This window comes from Acomys russatus, chromosome 18 (genome assembly GCF_903995435.1).
Source record: "Acomys russatus chromosome 18, mAcoRus1.1, whole genome shotgun sequence".
Lineage (NCBI taxonomy): Eukaryota > Metazoa > Chordata > Mammalia > Rodentia > Muridae > Acomys > Acomys russatus.
The window spans coordinates 62,858,690-62,880,679 of record NC_067154.1 but is presented as its reverse complement, the minus strand read 5'-3'; the positions used below and the strand labels follow the sequence as shown (position 1 = coordinate 62,880,679).

The following is a 21,990-nucleotide window of genomic DNA, read 5'->3' as shown; positions in this document are numbered from 1 at the left end:
ATTATCCTGGATTGCTTGGGGCGGGTGTTTCATGGCATTAATGATAAATTGTTGCCTCTCACCCAGGGTCTGAGAAGACCTTTGAAAGACAAGGGAAATGGCAGTTGATTGCACTTTCACGAGTCGTCTTGTTTATTATACTGATTAATTCCCAAAGAGCTCTTCCCAAGGATTGGGCTGAACAGAAATCGGGAGGGCTACTTTTACAGCCTCGAAATATCAGTTTGTTTTTTAAAAGATACGTTTTGTTCACCCAGCTGTAGGGCCGTCCAGACCCAACATGACCCTTTAAAATGCCCTGGAACTCTTACATAACAGTAAGAGCCAGCTGGCGTGAGTATCTACACAGAGTGCCTTTGATCCCGTGACCCTCATATTTTGGAAAGGCAAGTGCTGAATAAATAGCTTAGTTCAAGGGAGAGACAGCTTGGAAACTGTACTGAGAGCACTTTTAAAACCTGGTTTTATAGTGTGAGTCATAACATTTATTATTTATAATAGATGTTTTACTTTTTCTAAAAAAAAAATGACAGATTAGCATACTTGTCTAACATCTGATTTTTTTTCTTCCTAGCCATAATTGTGGAGAATTTCTCCTTGTTTTATTCCACTGAAGAGGACCAACTTTTAAGTTACAACGATCTTCGCCACTTTCAGATCATCTGGAACATGGTGGACGATAAAAGAGAGGTAGGAGCCGTGGGCGTGGCTCACCAGGCACGCATAGGGCCCTGAGTCTGGCTTACCAGGCACGCATAGGACCCTGAGTTTGATCCCAGCGCCACATCAAAGTGAGTGTGGTGCTGCGTGGCTGTGCTCCCGGCATTCGGAAACGGAAGCAGGAGTGTTGGATGTTGAAGATCGTCCTCAACCTAGGGATGAGGGAATGGGCCATTGTTTCCTGATCCATCTCAGAGAGAACAAGTGGCATACTTCAAGGGTCTTGGTTCTAAGAATTGACATGGACTAAGTTTGGAATTGTCCCTGCTGCACTGCAGGAAGACGTCAGTGAGGAACCAGGCGAGAACGCATGGGCAGGGCACAGACTGGTCTCTCCTCATGGCCTTTCCAACCATGAAGAGCCTGGTCTTTGGACTTCCAAAAGGTCAGGAAGGGAAGAAAATAAAGAATTTTCAAGGCTTGAGCAGAGGAGGGAAACTGCAGCTCCCTGAGGGAAAGCCTGCTACAGAGTTACCATCACCTCAAACTTAAGCAGCCATCTAGATGGAACACACATAGGAAAAACAAGTGATGTCTGGAGTGCAGCTCAGTGGTTGAGTGTTTTTTGAGAATGCAAAATGCCCGGGGTTCAATCATCAGTACTACCAAAAATTTACTAATTGTATGGAGACCTGGTTATTTTGAACTACTTATAAGTTGGTGTACAAATACCTTTTCATTAATTAAATACTTTATTTACTTTACTTCCCAACTGAAGCTTCCCTTCCCTCTTCTCCTCCCAGTCCCTCCTCACCTGCCCTTCCCCCGTTCCTCTCCCCCTTTCTCCTCACAGAAGAAGAGGCCTCGAATATGCCTCAGCCCACCTTGGCATATCAAAATGCAGTAGGACTAGGGCATCTTCTCCTATTGAGGCCAGACGCGGCATCTCAGTTAGGAAAAAGGAATCCAAAGGCAAGCGACAGAGTCAGAGACGGCCCCTGCTCCAGTTGCTGAGGGACCTACGTGAAAACCAAGCTGCACATCTGTTACAGACATGTAGGGAGCCTAGATCCATCCCATGCATGCTCTTTGGTTGGTGCTCAGCCTCTGTGAGTACCTGTGGGCCCAGGTTAGTTGATTCTGTAGGTTTTCTTATGATGCTCTTGACCTCTCTGGCTTCTTCAGGCCCTTCATCCCCATCTTCAGCCAGATTCCCAGAGCACCGCCCAATGTTTGGGTCTCTCCGTCTGTTTCCACCAGTCACTGCATGAAGCCGCTCAGAAGACAGTTATGCTACTATCTGCAAGTATAGCAGAATATGATTAATAGTACCAGGTGTTGGCACGCTCTCATAGGATTGGTCTCAAGATGGATCAGTCATTATTTGGCCATTTATGCTCAGTCTTTATCCCTGCATATCTTGTAGGCAGGGCAAACTTTGGGTTGAAGGTTTTATGGATGAGTTGGTGTTTCCATCCCTCCATCGGAAGTTTTGCCTGGTTACAGGAAGTGGCCATTTCAAGTTCCATATATGCTGTTGCCAGGAATCTTAGCTAGGGTCACCCTCATAGATTCCTGGGGTTTTCTTTGTTCTAGGTTTCTGGCCCATCCCAGAGCTGCACCCTCACATTCCAATTTCAGTTCTCTCTCCCTCAGCCCTCCCCACACTTGATCTCTCCTGTCCCTCTCCTCACCTCTCTCCCACTCAGGTCCCTCCTTCCACTGCAGATGTATATTTTATTTCCCCTTCTGAGTGAGATTCAAATGTCCTCCCATGGGACCTTTTTGCTACATAGCTTCATTGGGTTTGTGGATTGTAGCATGGATAATATTCACTTATTAGTGAGCACATAGGTGTGTCTTTCTGGGACTGGGTTACCTCACTCAGGATGATCTTTTCTAGTTCCATCCAAATTGCATGATGTCTTTGTCTTTAATAGCTGAGTAGTATTCCCTTGGGCAAATGTACTGCATTGTCTTTATCCATTCTTCAGTTGAGGGACATCTAGGTTGTTTGCAGTTTCTGGGTATTACAAGTAAAGCTGCTATGAACATAGTTGAGCAAGTGCCTTGTGGTATGGGGCAGTATATTTTGTACATATGCCCAAGAAAGGTATAGAGTCTTGAGGAATGATTTCCATGGTGCTTGTACAAGTTTGCATTCCTAACAGCAACGGAGGAGTGTCCCCCTTTCTCCACATCCTCGCCAAAATGTACTGCTACTTCAGTTTTTGATCTTAGCCATTCTGATGGGTGTAAGATGTAATCTCAGAGTCTTTTTAATTCACATATCCCTGATGACTAAGAACATTTCTTTAAGTGCTTCTCAGCCATTAGCGATTCCTCAGTTGAGAATTCTCTTTAGTTCTGCAACCCATTTTTAATTGGGTTATTTGGTTTGTTGCTGTTTAATTTCTTGAGTACCTTATATACTTTGGATATTAGCCCTCTGTCAGTTGTAGGGTTGGTGAAAATCTTTCCCATAATGAAGGCTGCCATTTTGTTCTACTGACAATGTCTTTTGCCTTGCAGAAGCCTTTTGGTTGATTTTAGAGCCTGAGTTGTTGTTGTTATGTCAGGAAGTTGTCGCCTGCGCCAGTGAGTTCAAGGCTCTTCCTCACTTTCTCTTCTAAGAGATTTAGTTTATCTGGTGTTATTTTTACATCTTTGATCCGCTTGAACATGAGTTTTGTGCAGGGTGATAAATACAAATCTATTTTCATTCCTCGACATGCGTACATCCAGTTAGATCAGCCCCATTTGTTGAAGATGCTTTCTTTTTTCCATTGTATAGTTTTTGCTGCTTTGTCAAAAATCAAGTGTGCATAGGTGTATGAATTTATTTCTGGGTCCTTGATTTGATTCCATTGATCAACCTGTCTGTTTTTATACCATATGATTTTTACTACTATTGCTCTATAGTACGGCTTGAAATCAGGGATGGTGACACTGCCAAAAGTTCTTTTATCATAAAGAACTTAAAATATATATATATCCTGGTTTTTAAAATTTTTTTTCCATATGAAGTTAAAGATTGTTTTCTCAAAGTCTGTAAAGAATTGTGTTGGTAATAATAAATAAATGAATTAATTAATTAATTAATTAATTAATTAAAAGAATTGTGTTGGAATTTTGATGGTACTTGCAAGCATCTTTAGATTGCTTTTGGTAACAAGGTCATGTTTACTATGTTAATCCTAGCAATACATGAGCACGAGCATGGGGAATCTTCTGATACCCTCTTCAATTTCTTTCTTCAGGGACTTGAAGACTTTGTCATACAAGTCTTCCATTTGCTTGGTTAGAGTAACACCAACATATTTTATATTATTTGTGGCTATATTGTGAAGGGTGTCATTTCCGTAATTTCTTTCTCAGCCAGTTGATCGTTTGTATAAAGGAGGGGAACTGATTTGTTTGAGATGATCTTGTATCCGGCCACTTTGCTGAAGGCGTTTAGCAGCTGTAGGAGTTCTCTGGTCTAATTTTGAGGGTCTCTTACGTATATACTGTCATAGCATCTGTAAATAGCAATACTTGGATTTCTTTCTTTTCAATTTATATCTCCTTGATCTCTTTTAGTTGTCTTATTGCTCTAGCTAGGACTTCAAGTACTATATTGAATAGATATGGAGAGAGTGGGCAGCCTTGTCTTGTCCATGATTTTAGTTTACTTGCTTTAACTTTCTCACCATTTAATATGATGTTGGCTATTGGCTTGCTATATATTGCCTGTATTGTGTTTAGGTGTGTGCCGTGTATCCCTTATCTCTCCAAGACTTTTAACATGAAGAGGTATTGGGTTTTGCCAAAGGTTTTTTCAGCATCTTAATGAGATGATCATGTGATTTTTTTTCCTTTCAATCTGTTTATATGGTAGATTACATTAATGGATTTGCTGATGTTGAACCATCCCTGTATTCCTGAGATGAAGCCTACTTGATCATGGTGGATGATGTTTTTGCTGTGTTCTTAGGTTAGGTTTTTAAATATTTTGTTGTTTTGCATCATTGTTCATAGGGAAGATTGGTCTGAAATTTTCTTTCTTTGTTGAGTCTTCATGTGGTTTAGGTATCAGGGTAACTATGGCTTCATAGAATGATTTTGACAATGTTCCTTCTGTTTCTATTTTGTAGAATAGCTTGAGTTTTATTGGTATTAGCTCTTCTTGGAAAGTCTGGTAGAATTTTGTGCTAAAACCATCTGTCCCTGGGCTTTGTTTTTGTTTTTGTTTTTGTTTTTGTTTGGGTTTTTGGTGTTTTTTTGTTTGTTTTTGTTTTTGGTGTGTTTTTTTTTTTTTTTTTTTTTGAGGGTGAGGGAGTTGGGAGAATGTTAATAACTGCTTCTATTTCCTTAGGGGTTATAAGACTGTTTAAATTATTTATCTGATCTTGATCTAATGTTAGTAAGTGGTATCTATCAAGAAAATCCATTTCATTTAGATTTTCCAATTCTATGAAGTCAAGACTTTTGAAGTAAGACCTAATAATTATTTGGATTTTTTCATTGTCTATTGTTACGTCCCCTTTTTCATTTCTGATTTTGGGTTCCTTTCTCTCTCTCTCTCTCTCTCTCTCTCTCTCTCTGGCTTTCAGTGCTTTCAGTTTGTTTGGCTAAGAGTTTGTCTATCTTCTTGGTTTTCTCAAAGAATGAGCTAATGGTTTTCTTGATTCTTTTATTGTTCTCTTTGTTTCTAAATTATTGATTTCAGCCCTGAGTTCGAATCTTTCCTGCTGTATACTCTTCTTGGGTGTGCTTACTTCTTTTTATTCTAGGGTTTTCATATGTGCTGTTAAGTTGCTAGAATAAGATCTCTCCAGTTTCTTTACGAAGGCTCTTAGTACTATGAACTTTCCTCTTAGCACTGCTTTCATTGTGTTCCATAAATTTGTGTATGTTGTATCTTCATTTTCACTGAATTCTAGGAACTCTTTAATTTATTTTCTTTATGTCATGCCTGACCCAGTGGTCATTGAGTAAAGAGTTATACAGTTTCATGATTTTGTAGGCTTTCTATTGCTTCTGTTGTTGTTGAAGTCCAGCTTTAACCATGGTGGTCTGAAAAAAATGCAAGTAGTTATTTCAGTTTTCTTATATCTGTTGAGGCTTGCTTTGTGCCTGACCATGTGGTCAACTTTGGATACAGTTCCATGAGGTGCTGAGAAGGTATATTCTTTTGTACTTGGGTGGACTGTTCTGTAAATATCTGTTAAATCCATTTTATTCATAATGCCCATTAGTTCCATTGTTTTTCTGTTTAATTTCTCTCTGAATGGCCTGTTCATTGGTTGACAGTAGGATGTTGAAGTTTCCCACTATTAATGTATGGGGTTCATGTGTGATTTAAGCTTTAATGATGTTCCTTTTATAAATATGGGTGCCCTTGCATTTGGGGAGTAGATGTTCAGAATTGAAATGTCATTTTGATGGATTTTTTTCCTTTAACAAGTATGAAGTATCCGTCCTCATCTCTTTTGATGAATTATGGTTGAAATTATATTTTATTAGATATTAGAATGGCTACTCCAGCTTGCTTCTTGGGTCCATCTGCTTGGAAAACCTTTTTTCTAGCCCTTTATTCTGAGGCAATATCTATCTTTTTTGCTAAGGTATGTTTCTTGTATGCTGTAGAATGTTGAATCCTGTTTTCACATCCATTTTGTTAGCATGTGTGTGTGTGTGTGTGTGTGTGTGTGTGTGTGTGTGTGTGTGTGCTTAATTAGGTAATTGAGTCCTTTGATACTGAGAGATATTAATGACCAATGATTTTTAATTCCTGTGATTTTGATGTTGGTGGTGTCAGTGTGTGGGGTTCATGCACCATGCCTCTGGAGGAAATGGCATGGAACTGCCAAGATGGAGCACGTTCAAACTCTCAAAATCTCAAACTTGAGATTCAAAATCTCATCCTGAGAACAGAAAGTATGGAACAAAGCTCTCTCTTGTTTTTGTGCCTGCCTCAGAAGCATGTAACACAACCCCCAGGTGGCTACAGGTGGTCAGTCACATGACCTTGTCACCTGTTGTCTTTCTGCATGTAAATAGAGCATTGGCAGTGTCTTAAGTTCTAGCCAATGAGACACACTCACCCTCAAAGCCCCTCCCCACAGCCCAAGGTTTATAAGTCCTTGTTTCACATGACATAAAGTGGCGAGCACCATCTACTTCACCGAAGGACATCTAAGACTGGATGTTTATTCTGAGCTGTCGCACTTGGAGAAGAAGGGCCTCCCTTCTCCCCAGAGATTCACGGACGGACCCTTGGCCTTGACTTCCAGCCAGGCTGTTGCCGTAGAACCGCCGTGGTCACCACCACCCAGGCTTCTGCTGTTCATAGGCACGTCAGTGCAGATTTCTGCTGCTGTCTCTCACGCTGCTCCGCCCACTGCAGGTTTCATGTGTGGGAGTGAGCTGTTCCCAAACTACCCAGTCAGGATGGGCCCTTGTTGCTACCTGGCCTGGTGCCAGCAGCCCAGTGAAAAGAACAGTAACACATATTGAAGATAAATCTTTTCCTCCTGCGTACCCTGGTTGGACCAAAGATCTTGTAGTAATACCTCATTCATCACTCACTCAGACCCAGTGCTTTGTCCTTTTCTGTACACACGTTCCAGCGGACAAGCACTTCTGGTCCTGTGGTGTCTGGCTGTCCCAGGAGACTACATTTGTACATGTGTTTGTGTTTACTTCCCTTCTTCTGTTTTTGCTGGTATGGAATTATTTATCATCTGTGTTTTCTTAGATGTAGTTAACATCCTTGGGTTGGAGTTTTCCCTTCTATTGTTTTCTGCAGGGCTGGATTTGTAGATAGATATTGTTTAAATTTGCTTTTGTCTTGGGATGTCTTGTTTTCTCCATCTATGGTGATGGAGAGTTTTGCTGGGTATAGTAGGTCTAGGTTGGCATTTGTGGTGTCTTAGAGTCTGTAAGTCATCTGCCCAGACCCTTCTATGTATTAGCGTCTCTGTTGAGAAGTTGGGTATAATTCTGATAGGTCTGACTTTGTAAGTTACTTGGCTTTTTTCTCTCTTGTTCTTTCTTTGTTCTGTACATTTAGTGTTTTGATTATTATGTGGCAGGAGGATTTGTTTCCTAGTCCAATCCAATTGGTGTTCTGTATGTTTCTTGTATGTTTATAGGCATCTCTTTCTTTAGGTTGGGGAAATTTTTTTCTATTATTTTGCTGAGAATTATTTCTGGCCCTTGCAGCTGTGACTCTTCACATTCTTCTGCTATTATTTTTAGGTTTGGTCTTTTTATAGCATCCCAGATTTACTCTATGTTTTGTGTTGGAAACTTTTTAGATTTAATATCTCCTTTGACTGATGTATTGATTTGTTCAATTGATTCTTCTATGCCTGGGATTCTTTCTTCCATCGCTTGCATTCTGTTGATGATACTTGTGTCTGTAGTTTCTGTTCTCCAGGTTTTCAATGCCCAGGATTCCTTCAATTTGTGTTTTCTTCATTGCTTCTATTTTCATTTTCAGGTCTTGAAGAGCTATATTCATTTCCTTCACCTGTTTTATTGCATTTTCTGTATTTCCTTAAGGAATGTATTTATTTCCTACTTAAAGGCTTCCATCATCTCTATAATATTGGATTTAAGGTCATCTTCTTGTGCTTGGCTATGTTAGGGTATCCGGGGTTTGCTGTAGTGGGATAGCTCGGTCCTTTTGGTACCATGCTGTCCTGTTCTTGTTTATTGTGGTTTGTTTTTGTTTTTACTCTGGCCTTTAGCCATGTGGTTGTCCTGGTGTTGGCTGGATATTCCTGATCCCTGCAGGACTCCGCGAGGAGGAGGCAGAGCTGCCTATATCAGCTTCTTCAATAAAAAGAGATGACTCTAAAGAATGAGAATCTCAGCACTAGACTTTAAATTAAATGATGTTTTTCTGGCAAGTAAGTCACATTTTAACAATGTGACAATATTAAAAGGAGGAAAGACATAACAGTAAGTTAGGTAAAAGTTGGCTAAAACTGCCTTGCTTTTTTTAAAACCCAGATGAATAGCAAACATACATTTACTGCCAAATCACTTCAAGCAAAGGCTAAGAACAATCAAAGAGCAGGGTAAGCACTAAGAACTTTAGTGATACGACACTCAAACATGCATGAGGAATTTAAAGTTATCTTATGAAAAATCATGTACATCAAATGTGTTGGTGCCATATTGCCCTGGCTCTTGTTAATTGTGTTCTTGTGCTGGCCTTTAGCCATCTGGTTGTCCCTGGTGCCAGTTGGCCACCTGGAAGTTCCTGGGCCCAGCAGGCCTCCCTCAGAAGACAGGAAGAGCAGTGGCCTGGTCAGTGGAGCTCAGGGTACACAGCACATCTCACTGATGCTGCCTGTGCGCCAGAGGGACCTGACGGGGGGTAAGGGGAAAGGGTATAATCTATGTAAATAAAGCTTACCTGGTATTTCCAAGAACTAGCTAAAGCAAAGGCAACATCATCCTTGTTCTCAGCTACCTCTTTTCCTTTCCCCTGTCTTCCCCCTTCTCCTCAGAATCCTGCATGTTCTTCCCTCATTCCTCTCTTCTTTGACCTCTTATCCATCCTTACCCTCCCGAAGCCAAGCACAGGTCTACGCGCTGAGGTAAAGCATCTCCCAAATGGCAAGGTTCTTGTGACCACAGAGATTATGTTCTAAATGAGGGGGTGGCCCGTTAGAGGTGAAATGGTACTAGTGACACAAGTTAGCATCCCTAATCCAAAAATAATGCTTCAGATATTGAATTCTTTTTAGTACCAATACAGCACTACAAATGGAAAGAATCATACCTAATTTCACATGACAAGTCACAGGCAAAACCAATGCACACTAATAATATTGTTAAAAAATTACTTCCAGAATATGTGTGTAAGGCGTATGTGAAAATGGTACCTGCCTACAATCCTCATACATGGGAGGCAGAAGTTGGGTGTTCAAGAGTTTGACAGCCTTAAGTTTAAGGTCAACCTGGGATACATAAGGACTTGTTTTTAAAAGATTAAAAATTAAAAAAAAAAACACACATTAATGAATTTTATGCTTAGACTTGGGCCATATCCTCAGTATCACCCATTGTGGGAATGTAAACATTCCAAAGTCCATAAAGTCCAAAATTTGGTTCTAACGTTTTCGGTAGGAGATGCTCAACTTGTTTGAGTTCCAGAAGTCATGAACTTGCTGAAGAAGGTAGAGAGTGGGTGGGCTTAGGGTGGGCCGTTGGCTGAAATGGTCATGAAGATTTGGGTGAAGTCTGTCCTGACATCAAGAAATGAAGAAAGCTTTAGCAAACGAAGTTCCAGCCTGAGAAGATTCAAAAAGAGTTCAGGGAGAATTGAAAATGCAAAAGCAAGGAGCTGGCATAGATGACATAAGTCAGGTCTGCAGACACTGTGTGGCCTATTCTCTCTGCTTTCCTCTCTGCCTCCACTAATACTCTCTGTCCTCGAGCTGGGCTCCAGGCTCCTGTGAACTCCAAAATAGTAACTGGTGGAGGGCAGGTATACCTAGTTATTTTGTCTCATCTATATCTATATTTGTCTCTGTAACTGTTACCCACAAGAACGTTATCTCGCCTGATCTGTACAGGGAAGACCACACCCCAATTGACACTGAGATGCCAATGGCTAGCGAGACGCCTAGGCCGCCAAGTCCACTCAAAGACATAGTAAGAGTTGATGTAGCAGGCTCTGCCACGTGGAATACAGCGATGCCTTTTAGCGTTTCAGGGTTCAGATTTGTTTTAATCCCAGAAGGAGGAGAAAGCTGAAGCCTCACTGTCTTGTCTAAGTTGTTCTAGTCATTGAGAAAACCTGCAAAGAAGCCAGCTACCTAACAGACATTAAGTCCTGAGACCCAAGTTAAGTGAGGAGGGTTGTGTAGGTGTGCATTGCCTACTTGTAGGAAGATATTCAACAAGGGTGCATGTGGACAGGTGGGTAGACAGCTGAGCAAAAGCACTAAGGGCTGGCTTCAGGAAAAGCGACGTGGGGATCCCGCACCCTCCTCGCCTCTGAGGTCAACATTATGATAACGCACAAGACCAGAGGAGCAGAAAGTTACTGCTCGGTACTTCACACCACATGCTTAGCACACGTCATTCTGCCTAGCTTTCAAAAAAACCAGAGGCTTTCTTCCTGTCTTTTGCTACCTATGCCAGTAAGCCCCTGCCTCAGCCTCCTTGGCATTGGGATTATAAGCCTGAGCCACCCAGTCCTGGATCATAAATTCATTTTGTCACATGTATTTCCCTGTTTGAAAAGGGTCCCTGCCTAGCAGAATGCCTGCTGGCCTCCTAACGGCTTCGGCCCTCATGTTGTCCTACCCAGGGTGTGATCCCCACCTTCAGAGTGAAGTTCCTGCTGCGGCTTCTGCGTGGGAGGCTGGAAGTGGACCTCGATAAAGACAAGCTCCTCTTCAAGCACATGTGCTATGAGATGGAGAGGCTGCACAACGGTGGCGACGTCACCTTCCATGATGTCCTGAGGTATAAAGCTGGTTCCACAGCCCAGAGTCACAGATGTTCACTAAGACCAGAAATGAAAGGTGTGACACGCAGAGGCCCGTTAATTCAGCTAGCAAGGATGTTCAAAACTTGAGTTGCCATATTGCCGTGATTATAATGCAGAGGCACACAGTGTAGGCATGAAATATAGGCTTCCTTGTTGCCCCATAATGATCATGTATGACCAGGGCCTCACACAAGGGTAGGACGCAGTGGCCTGCCACCTGCCACTCCAGAAGAGAAGGGATAGTGAAGACCTGGAGGGTGTGGTTCTCCTCTTGATTTGGGGATGGGGGTGTGTTATCCTGTAAGAGTTAAGTGACTTGCTTAGGGTCACTTGGTTCCATGGCCAATGTGGAGCTAAAAACCCAGGTCTTCTCACTCAGGTGAGTCTGGAAGAATCTGCCCCACCTGCTCTGTGGTAATTACCACTGTTGCTTAAAGCACTACATTTTCTGAATGTTATATGTGCACCAGACAGAGAGAAGGCTCAGTCAGTCTCTCTGAGGAGCATCTGTGTCAGCTTCCTAGAGCTGCTGCGCTGAAGTTCCAGCAGCAGTTTATTAGCAGTGGTTTATTATTCAGGGTTCCAGAATCAAGAAATGTGAAGGCAGGGGCAGAGTTGACTCCTTGTGTTGTTGTGAGAATCAGTCTAACCCTCCCCTGTGTCACCCAGTGGCTTCTTGCAACCAATTATCTTGGATTAAGCCCCATCTTAACTAAGTCTGCAGCGAATTCTGTACATATGATCACATCCTGAAGCTCATGACAGAAATCTTAAAATATCATTTTTGTTCCACACATCCTTTCAAGTTACGGTGTCTTTTTACCTCAACTGCATATTATTTAATGGGCTGAAATAGAAAAACTTATGCCACATATCAAAGAACCCAATTGAAATATTATTTCACTATAGATGATTTTTTTCCATAACAGTGTGTGAAACATTATTGTAAGGAATCCCTTGCGATGTTCTCTGCCAGAGGGACCAGAAACTATCTACAACCCTTGACTCACTATAACTGTTTCACTCATGTTGCATGTACCTGACATGTTAAATGTTGGATATTGTCATAAATTTGGGGGTCATTCGGGTAGATAAAACTCCACTTGTGGCTAAAAGAAGAAAAAGGTAAAAGCAGCAAAGGAAGGTGCTGGGGAAAGTCCCCCTAAAGTTACCCATTTCTCCTCTTGTTATTAATAACTAGGTGGGATGTGACCTCTCTGGAGCATACTGGTGCATCTGATCACAAGGGACCCAGGCAAAGCCAGCGGTGGTGGTGGTGGCCCTCCATGTTCCACAGAAGTTATGTAATAATGAAATCTCTCATGAGTCTGGAGGACTTAGAAGCATTTTATGAAACACAATGCAGAAGTTTTTTTTTTTTCCTCCACAATGGGAGGATATTTAACAAAGAAGAAAAAGCCCATGGGCCTCGAGCCACTGTTCTGTGACTGGAACTCTGATGGTGACCTCAGGTTCACAGTAGAGAGGATATGAGAGTCCAGGGTGCTGAGACTAAACTAGCGCGTTCAGTCTACCAGATAGGTCTGTATTCCTCTTTGGTTATAGAGCCCTCAGTCCCCGCTAGGAATTACCTGCCTGCCCTTCTGCAACAAAAACTGTTAGTTTTACTTACCACTGTCTGGACCAGTTGAGCCAAGGACTAAATGAAAGTCATTATTCAGCTCTGACTTTGCATCTCCCAAAATTAATAAGGAAGGTACAGAGGGATAAATGAATAGAGAGGGGAGTGGAGGGGTGCATGCATAACTCGCAGGCAAGGATATTAACCATCACCAATCAGAGCCAACCGCAAGGAAGTAGTGGAATGAATACTCTCTGTCTGCACAGAACATTCCAGAGTATGTTAATGACAGCTAGAGCAGTTGATACCACGTAACCTGCATCTTCTGAGGCACAGGCACTTAGATGCATTCACTGTTCTAAGTGTCTCGCCGACGCTAACTTGCCAAGTTGTTCATTATGGTGGGCTCCAAGACTGAGCTCAGAAGGAAGACACAGAGCTAACACAACTGGCCCCTCAGCCACTGTGCGTGGCACCGGACACTACACTGATTGTCCAGAAAGAGGTGTCCTCTGCATTTTTAAATACCTGAGCGTTGAAACACCAGACGGGTCTGACTGGTGGTACTACTGTTCCTGCCTTCCAGCATGCTGTCCTATCGCTCTGTAGACATCAGGAAGAGCCTGCAGCTGGAGGAGCTGCTGGCAAGGGAGCAGCTGGAGTACACCATAGAGGAGGAGGTGGCCAAGCAGACCATTCGCATGTGGCTGAAGAAGTGCTTGAAACGCATCCGGGCTGTGAGTGAGCCACAAGCACAGGGTCTGGGTTTCCTTTCCTGTTACAGTGATTAGAAGAAATTGGACAAAAGCAACTTAAATGAGAAAGGCTTACCCTGGCTTACAGTCCAAGAGTACAGTCCAGTGTGGAGGAAAGTCAAGATGGCAGGAGTTAGTCACAACCTATGTGATCTATAATCACGGCACATCCACAATCAGGAATTGGAGAGGATAGGGGAATGCCAGTGTCTGTCCCACTTTCTACATTGTATCTAGTCCAGGACCCCTTGCTCAGAGAGTGGTCCCACCCAATTATGAGTCCTCCCACACCAGCAACCAAGAAATTCTCCACAAGCGTGCCCAGAGGCCCCCATCTCTCAAGTCACTCTGGGTTTTCTCCAGCTGACAATTAAAACTACCCAACACACACACACACACACACACACACACACACACACATTTAGAGAGAAAGTGACAGAGAGAAGAGCCTGAATCCCCTTAAATGCATCTTCCTCATCCATGTAGGGTGTCAGATGCAGCTGCAGCCTTAGCTCTGTTCCGGCCTCAGCTCATTCTCCTCAGCAGGCTCCTCCACACATTTCAATTGAATCAAATTTGTATAACATGAAGGCTTAAAAAGAAATTTGTGGGTATTAAAATATTTATAATCTCCATTTATTAAACTCAACTGTACGAAATCCCAAAAATATCTACTGAGGCAGAATTTACAAAACTACTTTTAAATTGCTGTGAAAAATTTTAGCATATGGTTTATCCTGTTGTTTGGTCTCTAAAGACCACCTCTCATGGAGTTTTGATGATGTGCCTGATGCCTTCTGAATTGTAAGTTTGTGTGAGACTCTCAGAGATTAACAAATATGCACTCCATTAGCATACACTGTGTGTCCAGTGATGACTTCTATTTGGTAATTACACTGTGTTTCCAGTGAGGACTTCTATTTGGTAATTACACTGTGTTTCCAGTGAGGACTTCTATTTGGTAATTACACTGTGTCCAGTGAGGACTTCCATTTGGTAATTAACCTTTATAAATGCTTTTGACTTATTCTTCACATACAAAGAAAGGCAAATTACTCAGTATGTACTTCCTGTGATGCTTTTAACGTTAGGTAAGATTTGTTTGATCCTGCCTTTCAGAACAACAACGCCCACTACAAAAAATATGTATTTCTGTTACAGTAAAAAGTCCCCAAAGAAAGGAAACACTCTGTCCAGCCCTCTAGAGCAAGGCAAGCTGTCCACTGCAACCCAGCCACAGCAAGACCAGCGTAGCTCTGATTTCATAGATCGCTAAGGTCTTGCTCAGATCTTAAGAGGGAAGCCTTGGCCAGGAAAGAAAGGTTGCTGCTGGATTGACCTAGCAGGCTGACCTACAGTGTCATGGACCAGACAGTAGTCAAAGTTTTCTCCTTATCTCTTCAACACTCTCTGGTGCTTAGGACTTTCAGTGTGGTAGGGGGTTGGGGGGGCTGCATTGGTTAAATGAGATAGAATTAAATAAGGAGGGAAAATAGAACACCCACATTAGTCATTTTAAATGACATAAACAGGCATGGGTGAGCATAACTAATCCAATTGTAAAAATGCGAAAGGCGATCTCTAAGACTTGTGTATCAGTCTAACATCCTCAAAACTGGTTCAAGATCCTTGAGGTTTTCTAAAAGGTCAGCGATCCCCCTAGGTGTTTAAAGAGAGAAGAAGGAGCTGTGACTTGGTGGAAATAGGGCACAGAGGCTGGGCACCTTTCCCCACTTATGAAAGCACAGCGTCTTCTTTAGAAACAGCAGCAGTCGTGCAGTATCATCCACAGCCTGAGGGAGAGCCAGCAGCAAGAGCTGAGCCGGTTCCTGAACCCTCCCAGCATCGAGACCACCCAGCCGAGCGAGGACACCAGTGCCAACAGCCAGGACCACAATACACAACCTGAGGTAGGAGATAAGGGTATCCTGCATCCAAGGATGCTCTGTGGGAGTTGGCGCTGGTCACATAGACATTCCAAACAAAGCAGCAGTATTTCTCATATGACCTTTGTTGCAGAAGAACCCAAAATAATGAGAATGTGTATATCCAGATGTTTTTATCTTTGTCACTTGGAATTCAGCTGAGATTGCTTGGTAAGATTATAGTTTGTATGGTATGTTAGTCAACTTCCTGTTACTAAACAAAATACCTGAGATAATCAATCACCTTAGAAGCAGGAGATGTTTACTTGGCTCTCAGTTTCAGATTTTTTCAGTCCAGGGGTGGTTAATGCATCGCTCAGGCCTGTGGTGAAGTGGCATATCACGGTGAGGGCGTATGTGGTGGCCAGGAAGCAAGAGAGACAGGAAAATGGTGTGACCACAATGGTGGTGGCCAGGGAGCAAGAGAGACAGGAAGATGGTGTGACCACAATGGTGGAGGCCAGGGAGCAAGAGAGACAGGAAGATGGTGTGACCACAATGGTAGTGGCCAGGGAGCAAGAGAGACAGGAAGATGGTGTGACCACAATGGTGGAGGCCAGGGAGCAAGAGAGACAGGAAGATGGTGTGACCACAATGGTGGGGGCCAGGGAGCAAGAGAGACAGGAAGATGGTGTGACCACAATGGTGGAGGCCAGGTAGCAAGAGAGACAGGAAGATGGTGTGACCACAATGGTGGTGGCCAGGGAGCAAGAGAGACAGGAAGATGGTGTGACCACAATGGTGGTGGCCAGGGAGCAAGAGAGACAGGAAGATGGTGTGACCACAATGGTCTCTTCTTCCTACAGTCACCCAGCTCCTTCTCACTAGGCTCTGTCTCCTAAACACTTTATCACCTCCCGTTAGTGTCTTAGGCTAGAAACCAAGCTGTCAACCTATGGCCCATTCAAAGTCCAAACTACAGAATACATATACTAAAAATGGTTAATATCCTGTGTATTTTCCCTTGCTTCTTCTAATAGTTTAATATTATCATAATAGCTGAACTTGAACATAGAAATATTATGTGCTTTAAAAGATCATGATTTACACGAACTCCTGCCCTTAGTATTTTCTTCCCTGCAGTGCACCATAGAAATTTGCTACATTGGTATAGAACTCAAATTTAAGTTTATTCTTTACACACATTTTATATTTATTTTCTACTCTAATATGCAGTATTGTACCCATACAACTCAATTATAATACAAGGTTTACTTCCAGTACTTTGAAAGTGCTATTGCAGGCTCTTTAGGATAAATAAGTTATACAAGTTAATTGTTAGGTCATCAAATCATGGTCACATCAATTACTAATCTATTTTTATCACAATATACACCCTAGGTGTAACAGATAGATATGATTCAATAGATAATTAAGGTAAAATAGCTGGATAGGTCTTCAAAAACCTCAGACACATATAGAATATGGCATTTAAAGATGTTTTTATTATTTCAAAGATAGATTTACAATGAGCCAGGTTAACTGCGGGCAACACCCAGCCTACCTCAAAGAAGATGATGAGCATCAAAGAACCTCCTTGTGGAGATGGCTTTAAATGTAGCAAACAAGAAACTGGGCAAAATGTCCTCGTTTCTACCACAGACAGAATTCTGCCTAAAAATGTAAGTTTGGATGCAGGCAGAGTCAATGGCCAAACTCTGCCAAGACAGGGTAAGCAACTCCTCGATAGTTCTGCCTCACAAATATGTCTGTCAGATATATTGGGCCAGAAAGCTGAAGATGGTGCTCCAACGTTATAGAGAATTTTGGGTCACTGTTCAGGCAGCAAACTGTCTCTGTCATCTTCTCATTTGGGAAGCTGCTAACCTGCACTCCCTGTATTCCTTATCAAGTCTCTAGTGGGGTTGAAGACCAGATAGTTTAGTTTTACAATGAAGTTTAGTTTTTTACAGGTTAAGATATTTTTAGGTTTAGATAGATGTTTTAAGTTGATAATGATGAGATATGATAGATATTGATTTACATTCAGAATTTTAGACTCACCGAGATGGGAAAGATGTTTTCTTTAAGACTGTCAAATACAAGTAGCCAAAACACTATGAATGTAACATTTATGTAGTTCGTGATTTTTCATGGTTCTTCTTGCTGAGCATAGTTTATTGTATGTATGTGTAATAAAACAAATGCATGTGTAAAAATATTTAATAAAAATTTAAAAAGAAAATAAATTTGCGTAAAGCTAGAAAAAGCATGCAATTAGCTTTCAACCCTGTTCAATAATCAAATGCATTGGAGATTTGTTCTTTCTTAGTTGGGCAGTAGAGGAACACATAAAATTCAGGGGAAAAAATGACTCGAGGAGCTGCTGTCTATTAAAACACAGCTAGCTTCATTTTCAAAGTTACTCTACATGCCTATTAACAAACAAACAAACAAACAAACAAAAGCCCAGAATTTCTAGCATCTGGGAGAAGCGGCTGGCAAGGGGGTCCTGCCCCTTTATGTGGCTGTAATAATGATTTGACGCTAATCCATGGAGTCCGTAGAACACAGGAACACAGCAGAGGAAAGGAGGGAAGTGAAACACAGGGCGCCACAGCCCAGTACAGGTTCCAAAAAGACCTGTTGTGCCATGGTAGTTTTGTGTGAGCTTCCTGGCTCCTTACAAGAAACCAGGTATGTCTTGCCTCCTTCTCCATAGACGTCTATGGGGACAGTAAGCAAAACAGTTTAAGAAAGAAAGAAAGAAAGAAAGAAAGAAAGAAAGAAAGAAAGAAAGAAAGAAAGATAGATAGATCCACAGTGGCCTTGCCACAGATCTGACCTATCTTCACATTTAATTTCCCCCTCCCCCCCTTTTTTTTTGGACACTGAATGCCTGTAATTCTTTCCACTTGGTTTTCAAACATACATATGTCTTTCTTATAACATAAAGTGGGCCTATCTCCATACAGAGAGGCGAGGAGGACAGCATTAAAGAAAAAGCCACAACTGTTCTACATGATCATTTTTCAAAACGAGTAACAAAACGTGGTGTTTGTCTTTCTGTACTTAGCTTATTTCACTTAACATGCTGCCCTCTGGCCCCACTCAGGTTTCCAGGTCCGATGTTCTAAGAAAAGTAGGGTTGCTATAGTGTGCTAGTTGTTTTCTCCTTTCTAGGACAAAATTCTTTGCAAGAGCATCATAAGGTAAAAAAAGGTTTATTTGGGCGCACAATTTGAGGGTGTGGTCCATTGCCATAGGGCACCCGTGATGGTGAGAGCACAAGGCAGTTTGGTCATGCCACACGCACAGTTGTGTAGCACAGATGAGTGCTGCTGCCCTACTTATCCTCTTCCTTTTACTAATGGCTGTTCATAGTCAGCGTGGGTCTCCTGGCCTCAGTTAAACCTTCCCAGAAATGACCTCAGGCGAGCAAGGCCACTGCTGCATCTCCCCAGTGATGCTCAGTCCCATCAATCTGACAGTGAAGATAACTGTCACGTGGACTCTCCACAAGTGTCTGAGATATTTCAAAATTGCCAGAAGGTGAACACGGTTTCAAACACACAGAAAAGACAGACATGTGAGCAGCCAGAAGTGGAAGTTACCCTGATTTCATCACAGTATGCTGTAAATGTGATCATTACCATACTATTCCCAACAAAGCTGTGCAAATATTTGTGATAAATTGAATATGTGAGAAAGACCCACAACTAACTGATCATTCTTCCGTGTAGACAAGCAGTCAGCAGCAGCTCCTGAGCCCTACTCTGTCAGACAGCGGAGGGAGTAGGCAGGATGCAGCAGATCCCGGGAAACCCCAAAGGAAGTTTGGGCAATGGCGTCTGCCCTCAGGTAAGTATACCAATGTTGGGGGCATTTAAGAGGAATTTTATTGCTTAGTTTATCTGAGGCATTATATTTTATTTTAATATGCAGGTCTGTATTAGTCAGCTTTCTGCTACAATAACGTATACCTGCAGAAAATCCACTTAAAGAGAAGAAAGGTTTATTGGCTCACTTAGTTGGAGGTTTCTGCCCACAGTCAGTTGTCTGTCGCTACTGGGGCTATATTAAGGCTGCAGACCATAGTGAGGGTGGATGCTGAGGGAGCCGCTCACCTTACTACAACCAGGAAACCAGGAAACAGTCTTCTTCCAAGGCACGATCCCAGTGACCCAACACCTCCTGCTAGGTGCCACCTTTTACAAGTTCTACTACCTCCCAGTAGAACAAGCTGGGACCAAGCCCCCAACACCCGGGCCTCTGGGGGGACATCCTGGAGCCCAAACAGGATGTGTACCTGATTACTATAAACAGTGAAACAATAAAATGTATCCCCTTATCAGAAACACTCTCCTCAAAGTAGCTTCTCTAAACATAACTACATCGGCCCTCATTTGCAGCTGCCATCGCTGAGAAGACGGCACCTGTTAGCAAAACGAGCAGTTACATCCAGGCTCCAGAGAGAGAGGAGGAAGAGGTTCCCAAGGGCTTCCTGGGTGCAGTCAAGGCATCTCAAACATGGGCCAAACTAATCTAAGAAGGAGTGGGGAGATACGGTCTTCACAAAATGCTAATGGAGTTCCCAGGAAAGGCTCAGGTCCCTTTGTCCCAACACATGCTGCGTAGCAGAGACTACCAGCACCCCGACCCCTGCTTTCTCTCAGTGACAGCAGTGATGATGACAGCTCTCCATGTAGCACTGACCGCTGTGCACCAGTCAGTACTCCAAGGGTATTGCCTGGCTTTCTGTATTTAGTCCTCACCGTTCTTAGTTTCCCACATTTTACTGATTTAGTAAGAGTTTTCTTCCGAAGGAATGCGAGGCACCAGAAAGCCGGATGACCTCATGAAGGAACGCTCGGCAAAGGGCAGGAGGCACGATTCCACATGCGGCCAGGTGTCCCCTCTGTTGAGTTGTGAGCCGATGGTGAATTAGAGCCTCATCCTGTCCTTTATGCACAGGGCTCAGCTTCAGCCCTGACAAGTGAGAATAGGGGGCCATGAAGTGCCTTCTGCCACAGGTCTGTTCACAAAGCAGATGACAGAAGTGTTTACACTCTGGAGCTAGGGGTGTGTCATGCATCTTAAAGCCTTAAAGTAAGGAAGAACCTGCCGAGGGCTCAGAGGAGACATATAACTTGTCTAAGCAAAGCTAGCGGTTGCAGGGATCAAGATTGAGCAGGTGCTGTGGCCACAGGCTGGGAACTCTTCGTTTCATTCTATGGGCAATCAGGAGGGAGACCTTAAAGACTTATGAGAAACAGGTGACATTTGCAACCTGGGCTTTAGGGAGACGAATGTGGAGACAGAGCTAAGAGCCACTTGCCTGTGGCAGCTGACTGGAGGCAGGTGACAGGATACACATGATAAGGTCATGGTCTACACTGCCAACACCACAGGGCAGATAAGAGAGATGACCTGGGGAGAGTGTCCCCCTCCTTGATGTTCACGTAAGTGGGTGACAGAGAAATACTGTCAAAAATGTCAATAGTAGTGCTTGTCTATGTAGCCCGATGTGGAAAGTGGCGGCAACACAGAGACAAACTCACTGAGTGTGTCAGGAACATACTGAGTGTGAGGGAGCAAAGGGCAATAAAAAGACTATTTTAAGGAGGCACCAGGCACCACATGCTCATCTCACTAAACCACCTTGGGCCTCCCAGCACTACAGTAAGGACACCTATGTTCTCTTTACTTTAAACTGAGGAAAATTTAGGCTCAGAGACATGAGCTTGCCAGCGACTTCATACCCGCAGATTACATATGGGACACAAGACCAAGGCAACAGGAAGCCAAAGCCGCGTGTGCTCCGCACATCTGCCAAACCCACCCTGTCTGTCCTTACTGCAAACTACACTGCCACTCCTTTCCTTTGTTTTCCTAGTGAAGGTTATACATGCCACGGCAACGCTTCCATTTTACACAAATTTGGGCCATTTGTCTTTTCTACTTTTTTCTTAAAGTAAAAGGAACCAGCAGCATATTTTCCCAAGAGCTATTATTAGCAGCTCATGAGAATAACTTTAAAAACTGCCCGAAAGAGTCTTTACTTAACATCTGGAGAGAGGATTCAGGAGCCAAAAGCACCGCTGCCCAGAGAATCGTGATTTTCCCCAGGGATGGCTAAAGCACGCTGGGACAGCAAGCAGCTGACAACAAAACTCTTCTTAATTCCACAGCCCCCAAACCCATAAGCCACTCGGTGTCGTCTGTGAACCTGCGCTTCGGAGGAAGGACAACCATGAAGTCGGTGGTGTGCAAGATGAACCCCATGCCAGACACAGCGTCCTGCGGCTCCGAAGTTAAGAAGTGGTGGACCAGGCAGCTGACGGTGGAGAGTGACGAGAGTGGGGATGACCTTCTGGATGTCTAGACGGGAGCCAAGGGGGCCACGAAGGGGGGTGAAAATGTTGTCTAGCGGTTTCCTTCACCATTCAGGGAACAAAATGTAATTGCTATACACCGGATTTCACCTGGGCATAGGATTTCCTAAATTAATTTTTTTGTCTATTTATAGGAATGTTCTGTCTTAGAGCTGTAGGTTGTTGTCATGCATTAAAACTTACAGGGAGCACTGGGGGTATAGGTCAGCGAAAGATCACTTGGCCGACACGT

General features: G+C 43.0%; 1 protein-coding gene across 1 annotated transcript in view; it reads left to right on the top strand.

Annotated features, from left to right (window-relative positions):
- The window catches only part of Nalcn (sodium leak channel, non-selective), a 297,987-nt gene extending 276,206 nt beyond the window's left edge, over positions 1-21,781 (top strand). Inside the window, exons 39-44 of the mRNA XM_051161012.1 lie at positions 575-690; positions 10,979-11,136; positions 13,330-13,480; positions 15,259-15,408; positions 19,107-19,224; positions 21,555-21,781. Coding sequence (XP_051016969.1) covers positions 575-690; positions 10,979-11,136; positions 13,330-13,480; positions 15,259-15,408; positions 19,107-19,224; positions 21,555-21,748 — 887 coding nt within the window. The 3' untranslated portion in view covers positions 21,749-21,781. The remainder of the gene's footprint in view (positions 1-574; positions 691-10,978; positions 11,137-13,329; positions 13,481-15,258; positions 15,409-19,106; positions 19,225-21,554) is intronic.
- Positions 21,782-21,990: the final 209 nt, after the last annotated feature.